The sequence below is a fragment of the Lepidochelys olivacea genome, assembly GCF_965140295.1.
Source record: "Lepidochelys olivacea isolate rLepOli2 genome assembly, chromosome: 10".
In the NCBI taxonomy this organism is placed as follows: Eukaryota; Metazoa; Chordata; order Testudines; family Cheloniidae; genus Lepidochelys; species Lepidochelys olivacea.
The window spans coordinates 47,143,756-47,162,311 of NC_140420.1; the positions used below are offsets into that span (position 1 = coordinate 47,143,756).

The 18,556-nt window shown below is 46.5% G+C and overlaps 1 protein-coding gene across 2 annotated transcripts in view; it reads left to right on the forward strand.

Moving 5' to 3' along the window:
- The first annotated feature begins 610 nt into the window (after nucleotides 1-610).
- Nucleotides 611-18,556, forward strand: part of CLK3 (CDC like kinase 3) — a 28,216-nt gene continuing 10,270 nt past the window's right edge. The window contains exons 1-3 of one of the 2 annotated variants that reach the window (XM_084640559.1): nucleotides 611-762; nucleotides 4,258-4,406; nucleotides 17,144-17,357. In XM_084640559.1, the coding sequence (XP_084496685.1) occupies nucleotides 4,258-4,406; nucleotides 17,144-17,357 (363 nt within the window). In that variant the 5' untranslated portion in view covers nucleotides 611-762. Of the gene's footprint in view, nucleotides 763-857; nucleotides 938-4,257; nucleotides 4,407-17,143; nucleotides 17,358-18,556 lie in introns of those variants that run through there. The other variant, XM_084640558.1, reaches the window with a different exon arrangement.

The window sequence follows — 18,556 nt, forward strand, 5'->3', positions numbered from 1 at the left end:
CTCGGGAAAGCTCAGGCTCAGATAAATTGGTGAGTCTCCAAGGTGCCAGGAGTCCTCCTGTTCATTAATTAATTCTAGAGGATCTCTTAAAGATCCCACAGAGGTGATCCGGCTCCCGCAAGCTGCTCCCTGCACGTGAGACCCTTAAGGGCCCAAGCGCTTCCTGGCTTTTCCCTGAGAGGCGCGACTCCGCAGCCCTGCAGCGAGGCGCGGCCTAGGCGGTGCAGTGAAAACCTGCAGCAGGGCTGTGGCTAAAGGCAGGCGGAGCGCTCCAGAAGGCGGGGTGCGAATGCAGGGGACGTGGCAGGGGCGGGGCTGAGCTTGTGCCAAGCGACCCCCTGGCAACGAATACAATTCATTCACGGCTGTTAACCAAGGAAAGCAAATGCAATACCCCGGGGCTTTGCGCTCTCTGCGCGAGCACGCTGCACAGGTGCCCTGTTGTACGCCAAGCCCCCGCCTGTCCCCGCCCGGCCGCCACGTGCCCCAGGAAGAAGCGGGTTTTCCGCACAGGAGTCCTCCAAGAGCATAGAGCGGGTGGCTAGAGGAACCAGGAGCGTAGGTAGAGCTCGGAGGAGCCCTTCTTGCCGGCGTGACGGGTTGTCAGTAGGGAGGCGGTGCGCGCGCAGCTCGTGTCGTGGTTGGAGGAGGTGGCCGCAGGGTGCCCGCTCGCGCCGCAGGTCTAGCCGGAAGCGGAAGCAGTGGCGGCGGTGCAGGGCCTGAGCGGAGCCGCCGAGCGCAGCTCTGAGGGGGTGCGGGACGGTGAGTGCTGGGCACCCGGCCGCGACAGCCCCTGGAGGCGGGGAGCGCGAGCGGGGCCAGAACATCCGGGAACTCGGAGTGGGGGAGGGGGGAGACCCGGATGGGGCACGGGACGGGCCTTGCCTGGCTTGGCTTGGCTTGGCCTGAGGGCCGAGACGCGCTTCGCCAACGCCAGGTTTGAGCGCTTCCCTCCGCGGGCCTTCCCCGCCTCTGGGGCTGACCCCTCTCCGCGAGGGTCCCGGGGCGCCCCTTCCCTGCCCCCCGCCCTTGGGGCTGACCCCCTCAGCCCCGAGGGTCCTGGGGCGCCTGTCCCCTGCCCCTGGGGCTGACCCCCCCCGAGGGTCCCGGGGCGCCCCCCTTCCCTGCCCCCGCCTCTGGGCCTGTTTTGTTTATGCTGTAGCGTGTGTGTCTGGAACCAGTTCCTCTGCTGGCTCCTGTGAGATGGGGGGGGGGGGGGGTTGAAATTTACAAATATTTTCACAGCTGAGCCCCGGTTTTGGAAAGTCTGCTGATGAAGATGATGTAGAAATAATATAATTGTATTGGGTGAGATAGCTGACAATCCAAAATTAAAACCCTTCTATGTCCATTTAAAAATTTTCATTGCTATGATCACCTGAAGGATGCAAAGGGGCCAAAGTCCTTTTTTGCAACTCTGAGATAATGACCAAGTGCCCTTCTTTGTAATATGCTGCATTGAGGAACAACACTGTGTTTCTTACGGGGTTTTGTTAAAGCAGAAACTGGAAACCCCTTTGTCACAGTGTGGTTTGGGAGATGTTTTGTTTCTGTGTCTAGCTGGATTGGCAGATGAGAGAAGTGGATACACAGATTGGGGAGTCAAACGGATGAAGGGAGGGGAAATGTTCACCTGTGGTCTTAGAGGCTGAATACTTTGTGGGTTCTACTTTAGTGTCTCAGTCACGAGGCTGACACCTTCAGGGAAGTAGTGTTTTGCATTGTTCCCTAGCCACCATTTTCACTGTCTGAAGAAACAAGCTGTGCTGATGGGTCCAATTGAAGTTTTGTCTAGATCTCTTCAGGTAGATGTGAGGCCACCGTGATGGGATGGTAGAATATGGTAGGAGGAACCATTGACGCTGCTGGTTAAGGCTTTCCACCCCAAAAGAATGGGACTTAAGGTGTCTCAGACAGTAAATGGAGATAAAGTAGAAATAAGGCAGCAGAAGAGATTTAGAAAATCCATACAAGATGAGGGAGAAACCAGGAATGAGTGTTTTGTTCTAGGGCATTATTAGTTCAAGATCAGCTTTTTTTTAAAAACTTGATTTATTTTTTTTTAACCAGACTTGAGGGCTTTCAAAATCTGACAGGCTTTCCACAATTATGTCTACATTTTGCATTTCTCTACTAAAGAAAATAGACTTAATTTTCTCTTCTAGCTCTCATGAATTAGTCCAGTTCTGTGGCGTTTGAGTTGTGAATACTGCAAGGGATACTGAGAGAATAAAAATCAATTATTTTTAATTTTTAAAAAATTGTTTTTATTGAAATCAGATTTTATTTAAAATACATTTTCTTTTAAAATATGGTTGAAATTAAATTAGAAATTACTAACCATGGTAATGCTTAAACTTATTCTAATCTATTAAAATCATGTAAATAAACCCAAATGCTGCATCAATGAGCCCTCCTCAAATTTTAATGCATTAAATGGTGCTCTTTTTTTAAAAATTATGTACAGAACCAAGAGGAAAGTGTAGAAATTAAGAATCTGAATAAATGTATGTTAAGATGTATAATTGGTTAAATAAATGTGAATAGATATAGCATATCTCCATGGATAGCAAAAAGTAGTATTGCCCTTACACTAAATTTTTATATTTGGTCGCAAATCAGCTCATTTTCATGATTATACCAATTGATGTGAATGAACCTTTCTTTAGGAAAATAACTAAAAAATACAAATGCAAAACAAGATTAAAATTGATGACTTAAATCACTTTGATTAAATGGGAAATGGAAATGGTTGGTCTTGCTTTTTTAAAAACAGTAAAATGTTATAACTTACACTTTGGCCCTAAATTGATCTGATGGTGGCCTTTTAAGAGGCTTATAGTTTGTTCCAGCTTCCAGTGTAACAGTGATAGTTAATTTCATTGTTAACTTAAAAGATGATCTGGCCCATGTTCTCTAAACTGGCCAAGCTGTCCTCAGATGCTCCCTGATCCTGGAGCTGGCACCCAGGGTGATCCAAGCTAGAGTAGCCTTCAGGCTACTGTCTTACATGAAGTACCAACAAGGATCTTTGAGGAGCTTAGTGTCATTGTGCAGGTTGTCCGGGCCTCTTTCTGAGGGGGAGGGGTGTAAGAACTGCTATGACTGCTTTATGCCACTAGAGGCTTTCCTTATGCCAGGGAATCCTCCTGAGGCCATTTAAACCAGGATTTATGGCTGCTTTGCACTGGAGCAGGGCAAAGCTGTGAGAGGAAACTGGATAATCAATCTCTACTCTGGCCACTGCATTCTTAAATCTCACTTGTCTTTTGAATACGTGTGTGTGGAAGATTCCCTAACAGATACTGTTTGTTCTGCAAATAAGGACTCCAGTCCACTAGAAACTGGCCCAAGAACACCATTTTGCATGTCAGTGAAAAGCTGTTTGGAAGCACTGATTTTTTTCACACCATATTAATATAGTCTGGATTCTAACTATGATCAAGAAGTGAAAGGCTCTGTCTTTACTTACAGATACTCTGAGCCATCCACGTCTCTTTTGTGTCTGATTATTTAGGTGTCATTTATCTTTTTTTTTTAAACAGAGCATCAGTGCTCTTTTGTATTAAAGGGACACTTTATTTAATATAGTCAGTTTTTAAAAAGTTAAAATAGTGTCAAGTCTTACATCCGCTCCTGAGTCTCCCTGCCAGTTTCTGTAGTTTTACAATCACTTTTCCTGTTTAACAGTGTGTTCTCATCCTTATTGCTTTTGTGAAACAGGGTAAACTAACTGGTATACAGAGGAAACAGTGAAACAGATTCCAGTTTATTGTAAAGCAAATAAACTGGAAAAAAAATACAGGGAAAAGTTTTTCCTAGCCTCTTTCAGTTACAATAATTTTAGGTGTTTGTAACAAAAGAGGGTATAAAACTTTTTAGAAAAAAAGTGGTTTTTATGTTGATGGTGTCCCTGTAATGTTTTTTGGGGTTTGGTTACATGCATTGCTTGCTTTGTGAAGCCTTTTTAAAATTATAACTTCTAATTATTAATATTGCTGGTGATGGATGGCTTTTATGGGAATTTCCTCCAACTCTTTGGGCATGGTTTCTGTTTTCATGCTTTTTGCTTACTATGCAGTGAGCTGTATGAGGCTTTCAAAAAGTCAGTAAAATGTGAACAATAAGTTTCAGAGAATATTGGCGCTCCTGAACTCTGTGTAGAAGTTGGTGGGGACCTGGGTGTAGGAAACTAGAAATGTTTGCCCCTAGAGGAAATGACAGTTTTTACTTGAAGTGCCTTTCTTATGTCCCTAGATGCATCACTGCAAGAGATATCAATCCCCTGAGCAGGAGACCTACATGAGTCACAAATGGAAGAGACGGAGGTCTCACAGCAGAGAATATGAAGGAAGATTGCGATACCAGCCTCAAAGGGATCTTCCAAGGAGATCACGGTCTAGAAGGTGAGAGCTGGTTTAATCGGAGGCTGGGATTCTCCTCTAAGATTCTAATCAGATTTCAGGGATAGAATTGGGTGGTGATAACATTATCAGCATTTCCTGATCATGGCTAATAGCTTCAAAATTGGAAGTAAATGGGTTTGTTTCTGAGCCTCTTGTTAAATCTCTGACTCCATATCCAACTACGTCTCCTTTCTAAAATACTGAGATACGTTAAGTATTGATGAAATACCCTGCCCTGGAGTCAGTGTTTCTCAGTACTGATATCAAGGAGTGAATTAAATCTCTAATGTCAAACCAAGTTGTCTTCTGAAATTGCTGCCCAGATTTAGTTAGTTAGGGTAGAGTGAAAGTGTTACCCTAAAATTTTAAAAAAGAGAGCTGTTTTTAGTTCAGCTATGTGTGATCCTTCCTAATTTGACCCTGCTTAAATTCCAGCCTTGTTCAAAGCATCCATTGGAATAAACCAAATAATGCATAGGTGCAAATAAATTTAGCATAGGCACTAAGCATCTGCTTCAGGGAACTGTGCTGGGAACTGTAACATTTGCAAGTAGTGCTGCATGCCAATGTGGTACACTGTGCATCTGAAACAGGATAGCTAGTCAGCATAGCAACTTGCACAGGTGTTGTCTGCGTGTTTCAACTTGCAACTGCAGTTTGCTAGTGCAAAGGCAATAAAAAGTGTATCCAGCTGACCCTTACATTCTTTAACCTTTCCATTGTTGGTTTTTATTTTTTGTTGTTCTTGAAGTCTTTATATCAAGTTTTGAAAACTTCAGTAATTCAGCCAGAGATAATGGGCCTACTGGCCTGCAATGTGCAGGAGGTCAGACTAGATGAACATGATGGTCCCTTCTGGCCTTAAAGTCTAGGAATCTGAGATCTATATTTCAGTTTCAACCAAGGTCAGTAGTGACCTACAGTTGCTGCTATCTGTTTGGCAGCCTGTGTTAAATTAGTTGGTCTTGGCCCAGCATAGAATCATAGAATATCAGGGTTGGAAGGGACCTCAGAAGGTCATCTAGTCCAACCCCCTGCTCGAAGCAGGACCAATTCCCAGTTAAATCATCCCAGCCAGGGCTTTGTCTAGCCTGACCTTAAAAACCTCTAAGGAAGGAGATTCTACCACCTCCCTAGGTAACGCATTCCAGTGTTTCACCACCCTCTTAGTGAAAAAGTTTTTCCTAATATCCAATCTAAACCTCCCCCACTGCAACTTGAGACCATTACTCCTCGTTCTGTCATCTGCTACCATTGAGAACAGTCTAGAGCCATCCTCTTTGGAACCCCCTTTCAGGTAGTTGAAAGCAGCTATCAAATCCCCCCTCATTCTTCTCTTCTGCAGGCTAAACAATCCCAGCTCCCTCAGCCTCTCCTCATAACTCATGTGTTCTAGACCCCTAATCATTTTTGTTGCCCTTCGCTGGACTCTCTCCAATTTATCCACATCCTTCTTGCAGTGTGGGGCCCAAAACTGGACACAGTACTCCAGATGAGGCCTCACCAATGTCAAATAGAGGGGAACGATCACGTCCCTCGATCTGCTCGCTATGCCCCTACTTATACATCCCAAAATGCCATTGGCCTTCTTGGCAACAAGGGCACACTGCTGACTCATATCCAGCTTCTCGTCCACTGTCACCCCTAGGTCCTTTCCCACAGAACTGCTGCCTAGCCATTCGGTCCCTAGTCTGTAGCGGTGCATTGGATTCTTCCATCCTAAGTGCAGGACCCTGCACTTATCCTTATTGAACCTCATCAGATTTCTTTTGGCATCTAATGGATCAAGTGAAATCACTATCCTGCCTGGCAACAATTGGCCCCTTGGTTGGCAAAGAGGGAGAAAAATGAAGAAAATCGAGACTTGACAAACTGGAACATTAGCAGCTCCCAAAATTTTGATTAAAGATATGACTGGTTGCTCTTATGTAACTATCGAATGGCGTCAAGTTGTGGTTAACTGCACATCAAAAATAAATATATAAAGTAAACTTCAGACAATCTTAAAATATAAGACGCTCACTTTGAATGTGAAAGGGCAATAAACTGACCTTTGTCTTTATGAACTACAGGCTTTGCTACATAAACACTGCCTTCTCATTCAGTATCATACACCACTGTGACCATATGGGGAATCTGTATGTACAACTTATGAATTCTGGTTGATATGAAATTGTTATCATGGAATGCCTCTGTGTGGATATGGAAGCAAACATTTGCTGACAGTACTATAGCAGGTCTTTCCTAGACCTAATAAATGGAGTTGTTAACCTTCACAATTGTGCTCTAATCTGACAATGGGTGTGCTAAGGAGGTTGCCTGAGCAGGAAAACCAGTTTGACCAAATTTCTCTTCAGGGGGGCTGATGAAGTGGAAGGTGCAAAATCATCACCAGCAGAACAGGTGTTGGTAGGGGACTTAAACTCAGGACTCAGATACAAGGGCCAGAGAAGAGATGGTCTTGCTTTTGTTGTGGGAGTGGGGGTTAGCAGGCATTTGGACCATGGCATCGCCTCTGCCAAAAGGGATATCAAACATGAGGTCTGCATCATGAGTATGTGCGTAGAGCCTGGGTCAGTGCCTAAACTCTGCCCAGCCCCAGCTAGCTAAGGGAATGTGCGTTTGACCAAGGTCCTAGGGGAGCCACACTGAGATTACAGTTTGCCCAAATTGAGCAAAGAATGTGACAGACAAAACTGGTGGTTATTCTGATACTTAGATTTACCAAGCCAGCAACAAAACAGCTTCCATAATGCTGTACTGGTTACCCAGACGCCAAAAACACAGTTCCCTTAAAGCAACCCAGTCTTTGGTTCCCGCCCAGACAGCCAAGTCAAATATGATGGGGCTTACTGAAAATCTTGTTCATAATATAAAAAGTTCTGCCAGTCCCAACAGATTGGACAGGTTAATGAATATTTCAGATCTTACCCAAATACATGCTTACAGCCAATTCTTATCAACTAAGCTAACATTTATTAAAAAATAAAACAATGTATTGGTTAAAAGATCATTATACATTACAGGTATAAATAGTTTTTAGGTCAGTTTTATAGTAGAGATGGTGAGCTTCAGAGTTGCAAAGAGTCCTTTTCAGAATCAAATATTATAGTTCAGTGTCCAAATATTCAATATCTGGGTGGTCCAGATGGGACTGGAGTCTTACACCTCAAACTTCCCCTGAATGAAGCTTAAGTAGATCTGAGATGAAAGGATCTGGTCCTAAGAGTTTTTGTATAGAGATTTTTTGCAGCCTATTGACAGCACCAGTCCTTGGGTGAACAATAGGCTTTTGAAGTAACCGTCTATTTTCTCACTGGTAATTAGCTACATGGTTTAACATAAGGCAATTGCCTATCTCCCGCCATTTGCAGGTTATTTGCTACATACTTCAAAGAGAAGTTGAGACAGTGATATCCCTATATTTATAGTTCATTTAAATGTTAATATCTTTTTATTCTTCGAGTGATTGCTCATGTCCATTCCAAGTAGGTGTGTGCGCGCTGCATCCACAGTTGTCAGAGGGTTTTTCCCTTAGCGGTACCCATCAGGTTGGCTGTGGACCTTGGAGTGGTGCCTTTATGGCAGTGTATATAGGTCCCTGCCGACCGGTCGCCTCTTCAGTTCCTTCTTACTGTCCATGTCAGTAAGCTTCTCTTGCCTCGGGCAAGCGATTCCCTAGCATTCCCTTTCTTTGTTTTGTAAATGATTTTATTAGCATAGTATTTATAGTTTTTAGTTAAGACTTTGTAGGGCCTTCCCCCCTTTCCCCCCACTCTCACCTTTGGGGACAGGGGTATGCCTCGGTGTCAAGGCTTCAGATCCTGTGGATCTTGTCAAAAGCCTACGCCCAGGGGAGAGCCTCACAACTCCTGCTTAAAGTACTTGGGGGAAGCCCATCAGAGTGTAGAATCTGCAGGAGCTTCCACCCAAGAACAAAAAAGGAGAGGGACTTCAAACTTCTTCTTATGCAGTTGGCTCTTTGCCCACAGCTGGCACAGCCTATGTCAGCGCCGAAATCCAGCACTTTGGTGCGGAGCACACTGGCCCCCGTAAGGGATGCTGCGGTGCTGGCAAAGGACTTGGCACCCAGGGACTCACGGCACCGACACTCTCCGGCACTGAAGACAACTTCAGCGGCCTCTTGGCACTGATCACGCTTGCCGGTGCCGCATAAGAAGCAAAGAAGAGCCGAGAGGGGGCGTTCGCCAGCAGAGCAGTGGAGTGCGATGGGGCTCGCGGAGACACTCAGTTCCTTCTCAAGCAACACCGGCACTGTTGACTCCGGCCGAACAGGCGGAACCGTTGAGTCCAGTCCTGTTGGACTCCCCAGCACAAGAGAGCCAGATGGGGGAGCTGGACAAGCCATCTACCCCAGATACATTTTGAGGCCACAAGGGACCTTATGGAGATGGTGGCACAGCAGTTTCTGGAACTGGCACCGCACAAGGGGCCAGTTCTCTCTGAGGGCAAACCAGCCATGCTTCGGCAGCAGTCCCCCTCATTGGGGCATTGCTCTCCAGCACCCTCGTGGTCCCCAACGTCAGACTCAGCCTTGAAGTTGGAGTCCTATATGTCCAGGCAGAGCCAGCACCATTCTCATTGTTCCCGGCGGGAGGAGGCACACCAGGTCCCTATGATGCCCTGGCCTCCTCAATGGCAAGCTCCAACGCAATAGCCATTCTGGACCCCCTGAGCATACCATCAAGCCCAGGGGCTGAGCTCCAGGTCCCTGTCCATTGCCTCAGACAGGCGGAACCCCCCATCTGCCTCGATGGTAAGGGAACCCCCTAAAGGATCGGAGCCCAGCACCACAGCTGGTATCGTGCCAGCCACCACGCAGATGGCATCACTGGGGGGAGGAACCTTGTGAATTGGAGGGTCAGGAGGAACCTGTGCCCATGGGGGCTTCTTCATCTTCCTCCTAGACGAGGCAGTAGTGTTTACCTCTTTGCCAGCCGTGGACAATAGAGCCCATCAAGAATTGCTCAGAAGAGTAGCTCAAAACCTAGGTCTTCAGGCAGCAGAAGTGTCAGAAGACACAGATCCCATGGTGGGCCATCCCCCAGAAGGGCCGTCAAGTGTGGCCTGTCCCTTGATCAGGACCATTCATAATACCACAAAGATCCTCTGGCAAACTCCTGCCTCCATTCCTCCCATGGCAAAGGGGGTGGAAAGGAAATACTTTGTACCTTTCAAGAGGTATGAATACCTCTTCACGTGCCCTCAGCTGGGCATGTTGGTAGTGGATGTGGCCAATACCAAGGAAAGGCAAGGGCAGCAAGGCCCTGTGTCAAAATCCAAAGAAGTTGGACCTCTTCAGCCATAAGGTCTATTCCACCAGGGGGCTTCAGCTTCTAAATGGTAGTCAGCAAGCGGTGCTCAGCTGCTCCCTCTGTCCAAGTTTAAGGAGCTCCTTCCAACAGACTCCCATTTCGATTTTGGAGCTATTATCGAGGAGGGTAAGGCGATTGCAAGGACTTCCTTGCAGGCTGCGTTGGACGCAGTGGACTTGGCCACCTGCACAATGTCCGCTGCCATTGTTATGTGCTGAAGCTGGTGACTGCAGGTCTTGGGCCTCCCACCAGAGGTATAGCAGACCATTCAAGACTCGCCGTTTGACGGCTCGGGTCCGTTCACAGAACAGATAGTCTCTAGGGAAACCTTAAAGTCACTGGGCCTCCACATGCCAGCCCTGCAGAAGAACAGTTTTAAGCCTCAGCCCGTGCCTCACTTCTACCCCTCTCAGCAGAGATAGAACTATAGCTGGAGACGAGGTAGGAGTAATAGGCAAAGGCCTCCGCACTACTCCTTGAATCAGAGCCATGGCTCAACGAGGCAGTCTCCAGCTTCTAAGAGAACTTTTTTTAAAAGGCACACCTCATGGGTGGCACACCAGTCCACATCCTGGATCCTTCCCACCTTTTGTGAACTGTCTGTCCCATTTCTACTGTGCTTAGGCTCATACAACTGGGATATTCTTTTCCCTCCCCGTCCCTCTTTAGGGACCCTTTTCATGAGCAACTTCTAGTGCAGGAGGTGCAAACGCTCCTACTTCTCGGGGCGGTAGTGGAGGTCCCTCTGGAGTTCAGGGGCAAGGTGGTCTACTCATATTTCCTAATTCCCAAGGCCGAGGGTGGGCTCAGGCCTATTTTAGACCTGCGAAACCTCAACAGATTCATGAAGAAGTTGAAGTTCCACAAGGTCTCCCTGGCTTCCATCATCCCCTCTCTGGATCTGGGGGACTGGTATGCCGCCCTCGACTTGAAGGATGCGTGCTTCAAGTCTCCATAATTCTGTCCCACAGAAGATTTTGATTCATGATAAACAGTATCCATCATCAGTTCACAGTCTTCCCCTTTGATCTTTCAGCAGCTCCTCAGGAGTTCACCAAGTGCATGGCGGTTATGGCAGCCTTCCTATGGAAACAGCAGGTGCAGGTATTTCCCTACCTGGATGACTGGCTAATCTAGGGTCAATCTCAGGCCCAAGTGGAGAACCATGTGAGTCTGGTGCGTATGACATTCCTCAAGCTTGGCCTCATTCTGAATGTGGCAAAGTCAACTATAGCCCTCACTCAGAGGATAGAGTTTGTCAGAGCCCTAAACTCCACCCAAGCAGGGCTTTTCTTCTGGAAGTTTGTTTCCTTGCCATGAGTGCTATCATAAATTATCTCAGCAGATTCCCCACCACAACGGTGCGGAATTGCCTAAAATGACTTGGACCAATGGCTGCTTGCCCGTAAGTGGTACAGCATGCCAGACTGCGGCTTCATCCCCTGTAGGCTTGGCTGGTCCTGGTCTACAGGCCAAACCAAGACCACGTGCACAAACTGGTCACTCTTACCTTTCCGGTTCTCAAGTCCCTCCAGTGGTGGCTCGACCCACAAACAGTATGTGCGGGAATACCCTTCTCCAAACCTCAAATGACACGGTCACTAGTCACAGATGCATTGGCAATGGGATGGGGAGCACACTTAGGCGACTTCAGGACTCAAGGTCTGTGGTCCTAGGCAGAACTTTTGCTGCACATCAACATCAAGGAGCTGCATGCAGTGCGCATTGCTTGCCAGACAATTGAAACCTATCTTCAGGGCAGATGTGTGTCAGTATTGACAGACAACACCACAGTCATGTTTTATATAAACAAGCCGGGTGGTGCTTGCTCCTCTCCTGTGTCAGAAAGCCCTCAAGCTGTGGGAATTTTGCATCGCCCACTCAATACAATTGGAGGCCTCATACCTTCCAGGTTCGCGGAACAAACTGGCCGACCGCCTCAGCAGGTCCTGTCATGGCCACGAGTGGTCTCTTTGCCTGGCTGTCCCAGTCAGTATTTTCCAAAGTTGGAGCTTTCCCCAGGTTGTGTTTGTGACACAACACAACAGGAAGTGTCAGCAGTTCTGCTTCTTCCTGAATCACTGCCAGGGCTCGCTTGTAGATGCCTTCCTCCTTTCCCGGAAAGGGTGCCTGCTGTATGCATTCCTACTATTCCCTCTCATCCACAAAGTCCTTCTCAAGGTCTGACAGGACAAAGCGTCGTTAATCTTGATAGCTCCAGCGTGGCCACGTCAACTCTGGTTCACCATGCTGCTGGACCTTCCGTGGACACACCTCTAACTCTGCCCCTGGTTCTGGACTTGATCACCCAGGACCACAGCCGCCTCCAGCAACCTAAGCTGGAATCTCTCCACCTCACGGCATGGAAATTCTGTGGCTAAATCCGTTGGAGCTTGCATGCTCAGACTCAGTTAGGAAGGTTCTCCTCAGCAGCAGAAAACCTTCCACTTATGCCACTTACCTGGCTAAGTGGAAGAGGTTTACAATTTGGTTGCTTCAGAAGGGCACTCCTCCATTGCAGTCGTCAATTCCCTTCACCCTGGGCTATTTACGCCAGTTAAAACTGCAGGGGTTGACAGTATCGTCAATAAAGGTTCACCTGGCTGCCATCTTGGCTCTCCACCCTGGGTCAGTGGGCCGCTCAGTGTTTTCTAACCCTAGCATAGGCCATTTTCTCAAAGCTCTAGAACAGGGGCAGGCAAACTTTTTGGCCTGAGGGCCACATCGGGTTTCTGAAATTGTATGGACGGCTGGTTAGGGGCGGCTGTCCCTCCCCAAACAGCCAGGCATGACCGTGCCTCCACCCCCTTTCTGACGCCCCCTGCTTCTCGCTCCCTGACTGCCCCCCGGGACTCCTGCCCTATCCAACCCCCCATGTTCCCTGGCAGCCCCCTGGGGACCCCTGCCCCATCCACCGCTCCTGCTCTTGGTCCCCTGACTGCCCCTGGAACCCCTGCCCCTAACTGCCCCCCACCGCCTCATCCAACCCCCCCTTCCCAACTGCCCCTGACCCATCCACCCCCCTGCTCCCTGTCCCCTGCCGCCCCATCCAACCCCTCTTTTCTGACTGTCCCCCCCTCCCGCATTCAACCCCCCTGTTCCCAGCCCTCTGACCGCCCTGACCCCTATCCACACCCCTGACCACCCCCTGAACTCCCCTGCCCTCTATCCAGCCCCCCACTCCCTGCCCCCTTCTGCTTCCTGGAGCACCAGTGACTGGCAGGCCGGGCTCTGCAGACCCACTGCCCAGAGCAGGGGAGGGGCTGGGGCTGGGGCTGAGTCTCCCAGACCAGGAGCTCAGGGGCCGGGCAGGACGGTCCCATGAGCCGGATGTGGCCTGCGGGCCATAGTTTGCCCACCTCTGGTCTAGGCAGACTGTACTCTCAAGTACGACAACTGATTCTCTCCCCCCCCCCCCCCCCCGGGCTCTCAATTTGGTGCTCTCTAGGCTGATGGGCCTTCCCTTCGAGCCCCTGGCAATTTGCTCTCTCCTGTACCTTTCATGGAAAGTAACATTCCTAGTGGCTATAGCATTGGCCAGAAGAGTGTCTGAGCTCAAAGTTCTGATATCTGAGCCCCCTTGTACCATGTTTTATAAGGACACGGTGCAGTTACAACCACACCTGGCTTTCCTCCCAAAGGCAGTCTCGCAATTTCATGTGAATCAGGACATCTTTCTGCTGGTATTCTGCCACAAACCACATACTAACAGCAGGGAACTCACGCTCCATTTCCTGGATGTTAGATGCATGCTAGTTTTTTACATTGAGTGGACAAAGCTGTTTAGAAGGTCGATGCAGCTATTCATGGCCATTACCGAGAGGATGAAAGGTCTTCCTGTCTCATCCCAAAGTATCTCCTCTTGGATCACGACCTGTATCAGGACGTGCTATTACTTGACAAAGATTCTGGCTCCACCGTTGATGACACGCTCCACAAGAGCTCAAGCATCCTCTGCAGCATTTCTGGCTCAGGTCCCTATTCAGGACGTCTGCAAGGTGGCGATGTGGTAATCGGTTCACGCCTTTGTCGCACTATGCCATTACTCAGCAGGCTAGAGATGATGCTGCGTTTGGTAGAGCAGTGTTTCAGTCTGAAAGTCGGTGAACTCCGACCCCTGGTCTGGGGTACTTATTGGGAGTCACCTACTTGGAATTGACATGAGCAATCACTCGAAGAAGAAAAAAATGGTTACCTTCCTTTTGTCACTGTTCTTCGAGATGTGTTCTCATGTCCATTCCAAGAACCACACAGGAGTATCTGGCAAGAAGGAACTGAAGAGGCAGTGGGTCGGCAGGGACCTATATACACGGCCATAAGGGCGCCACTCCAGGGGGCTCCACAGCTGACCCGACGGGCACCACTAGGGGAAAAACCTTCCGACGATTGTGCGTGCAGTGCGCTCACACCTACTTGGAATGAACATGAGCAACACATCTCGAAGAACAACAGTTACGAAAGGTAGGTAACCGTTTTTTAATCTCTGAATTAAGAGAATCCAGCAATAGAATATAATCAAACAGTTCTTGTCTAACAGTATATAGGTAAACGCTAGGGCTGTCAAGCGATTAAAAAAATTAATCACGATTAATTGCGCTGTTAAACAATAATAGAATACCATTTATTTAAATATTTTTGATGTTTTCTACATTTTCAAATATTTTGATTTCAATTACAACACAGAATACAAAGTGTACTGCTCACTTTATATTTTTATTATAAATATTTGCACTGTAAAAAACAAAAGAAATAGTATATTTTAATTCATCTAATGCAAGTACTGTAGTGCAATCTCTTTATCATGAAAGTTGAACTTACAAAGGTAGAATTATGTACAAAAAGTAACTGCATTCAAAAATAAAACAATGTAAAACTTTAGAACCTACAAGTCCACTCAGTCCTACTTCAGCCAATCGCTCAGACAGACAAGTTTGGTTACAATTTGCAGGTGATAATGCTGCCTGCTTCTTGTTTACAATGTCACCTGAAAGTGAGAACAGACATTTGCATGCCACTGTTGTAGCCGGCATCGCAAGATGTTTACGTGCCTGATGCGTTAAAGATTCATGTGTCCCTTCATGCTTCAACCACCATTCCAGAAGACCTGTGTCCATGCTGATAACGGGTTCTGCTTGATAACGATCCAAAGCAGAGCGAACCGACGTATGTTCATTTTCAACATGAGAGTCAGACGCCACCAGCAGAAGGTTGATTTTCTTTTTCGGTGGTTCGGATTCTGTAGTTTCCGCATCAGAGCGTTGCTCTTTTAAGACATCTGAAAGCATGCTCCAAACCTCATCCTTCTCAGATTTTGGAGGGCACTTCAGATATCTATCCTTGGAAATCTCTCACTGGTACCTTCTTTGTGTTTTGTCAAATCTCCTGTGAAAGTGTTTTTAAAACGAACATGTGCTGTGTCATCATCCGAGGCTGCTGTAACATGAAATATGTGGCAGAATGCGGGTAAACTGGAGCAGGAGACATACAATTCTCCCCCAAGGAGTTCAGTCACAAATTTAATTAATGCATTATTTTTTTAATGAGCATCATCAGCATGGAAGCATGTCCTCTGGAATGGTGGCTGAAGCATGAAGGCGCATACACATGTTTAGCATATCTGGCACATAAATACCTTGCAACCCCAGCTACAAAAGTGCCATGCAAACGCCTGTTCTCGCTTTCAGGTGATATTGTAAATAAGAAGCAGGCAGCAGTATCTCTCGTAAATGTAAACAAACTTGTTTGTCTTAGCAATTGGCTGAACAAGAAGTAGGACTGAGTAGGATTTGTGCGCTGTAAAGTTTTACATTGTTTTGTTTTTTGAGTGCAGTTATGTAACAAAAAAAAATCTACATTTGTAAGTTACACTTTCACGATAAAGATTACACTACAGTACTTGTATGAGGTGAATTAAAAAATACTGTTTCCTTTATCATTTTTACAGTGTAAATATTTGTAATAAAAAATATAAAGTGAGCACGGTACACTTCGTATTCTGTGTTGTAATAGAAATCAATATATCTGAAAATGTAGATAAACATCCAAAAATATTTAATTTCAGTTGGTATTGTTTAACAGCGTGATTGTGATTAATTTGTTTAATCAGTTAATTTTTTTGTTAATCGTATGAGTTAACTGCGATTAATCGACAGCCCTAGTAAACACACAAAAACACAAACATTATCTATCAGTGTTTCTAAAGGTTGAATCTGGGTCAATTAGCCTGCAAGTTCCTTAATCCTTTCTGGCCCCGGGTCACAGTGGGATTCACTGTTTGGATCACAGTGGTCTGATCTAACAGGAGAAGCTTGACCAGATTTGTGGACCCCCCCCCCCTTTTTTTTTTTTTTAAAGTAGTAACATCATTTATATTACATTTATATTTAAAAACAGAAGCACTTGGTATTGAGGTTGAGGCTTCAATTAAAAAATAATTGTGGAAGAGGAGTTTGTAGCTGATAAAGGTGGAAGGTCTGGCATCCTTTGGCACTTAGTATAAAAATCTGCTTATGTTACTAAATTGGCCTAAAATTTACTCTAAACATGGTATAACTTTATGTAATGTTATAACTGGTCAGTCCCAGACTAGAGAGACAGGGTAGGTGAGGTAATCTCTCTTGTTGGACCAACTTCTGTTAGTAAGAGAGACATGCTTTCGAGCCACACATAGCTCTTCTTTAGGTATAACTTTGGTGTTATTGACCAGTCATCAGAGACCAGGGACTGACTATAGAGACTGAATGGTCCTTTTGGCCCACAGAGGTAATCCTTTCTGGTCAAGATGTGCAGTAACACGGAGGATGCTTGTGTTGAACACGCAGCACCTGCTTTGTAATTAAATGAAGGACTCTAATCTTCAGGCTGTCAATGAGAGGAAGAATGGTGTGGTTGTTAAGGCAATGGTGGACTTAAGTTCCCATTGTGCTACCCTGGGATTCTCTGTTCACCTGGGCAAATCATTTAGTCTTTCTGGGCCTTAATTCCCCATCTGTTTAAAAAAACACAACAAAAATGCTTCTGTGCTGCATAGGGGAAGTGAGGGGTTGTGAGGAAAGTACTTGCATACTGTGGTGATGAGGCACAAAGATAGAATCTAGTCCTTCCCAGATCTAAATTTGCACGTTAAGCCTCCTTTCCCATAAAGGAGAGAATACCACATATTTTGACATCCCTTCCATTTGATCCGTTTGAACTACTTGGCCAAAAGTCCTGTGATATGGTGCAAACTCCCAGATCAGGATTCAGTTCAGAACTAGATCTGCTGCCATTGTTCCTCGCTGCCCTGCAGAGGGCACAAGAACATGTGTAGTCAGGCTGCCTTTGCGTGCAGCAGTGCTCTGTTGTTTGTGCAGTGTGCTCTGCCTTCCCAGGTTTATAAGTGGGTTCTTATTTGTAATGCAGCCACGAGAGGATGCCTTACCAAAGGAGGTATAGAGACAGACGGGAGAGTGATAACTACAGGTTTGAAGACAGAAGCCCCTCTTTTGGAGAGGATTATTACTCCACCCGCTCACACCACTGCCGGAGATCACGGGACAGAGAGCACCACCGAACAAGGAAGCACCAGCATCGCTGCCGGAAGCGCAAGACCAGGTCTTGTAGCAGTGCCTCATCGGTGAGTAGCATCCGGATGAGTTCAGGATTGTTCAGGTTTTAACTTTTTACTTTCTGTAGCTCTGAATACACTGGGTGAGTACCTCTAATCCCTCTTCTGTTTTGTTCTTGATTTTGTTCCACTTCACTGTCTCTTTAAACTGGAAGCATTAATAGTTGTTAATTTTGACAGACCATTCCTAGCACCTGGAAATAAAGCCTAGCTTCCCAAGGCATGGGGGGTGCAGGGGGAGTGCAGCGAAACCAGATGGAATGCTTGTCTGCACAATTACAAGGGGAACTCCTGGATGCAGGCCTGCACTGTTGCAGCATCCACTGTGGTTGTGTGTCCTCCTCTTTTATTCGCTTGAAGGTTCCACTTCTGCTGCGTATTGAAACTTCTGCCTGAGTTGTTACTGCTACATTGTGACAGCATAAGATACTCCAATGTAGATACTCCATGTTTGTTGTGTCAGTATCTTGTACCCTTTAGGACGAGTCAGCTGTGTCAAATCCATTCTTCAGAACTGTTAGCACTCTGGTTATCAACCACTTCCCCACAATACTCGGGAGAGGTGCCCTGTTGTCACTAGTTTCCTTGGACTGAAGTTTTGTTTGAGAATGTCCTTGTTCTCTCTCTGACTGGAGTGAACTACAACCTCCCTCTCCTAGTTAGTGATGATTAATAATCAACTTGTGGCAAAAGGGAGGTGGGTTATCCCAGGACAATGGAGTGACTTGGAAGTGTTGTGAGGTACTCATCCAAATGTCTTAACTTTACCGCCTCTGTCATACCGTAGTAAGGATCCGTTACTATTCACAGTTCTCAAGTTTGTTGCTTTCATATAGTTTAAACAAAGTGATTGATTCCTAACCCCTGTGGTTATACTGGATACTTGCATGGTTTGGAACTCTTAATGGCCCATCACTTTCCTTCTTTTTTTTTCCAGCCGAATTTATCTGAGTTTTAATGCCACGGTTAAATGATTGAAATGCTCCAATAACAACTGTGCGTGTGGTGGTACTGTGCAGGTTTTGGTTGTTGTGATCTCTACTCTGTGTTGTGAAGTCTCACCGCAGCTATCTCAAGTGCTCTCTGAAACTTTTTCTCCGTTCAGACGATCTCTTAAACTTTGTCTGTAGTTCATTCTTCTTGACTTGTTGGGGAAAGGAATATGGCGCAGCACATATTAGGAAGTTCAGACATGGAACTGTAGAGCC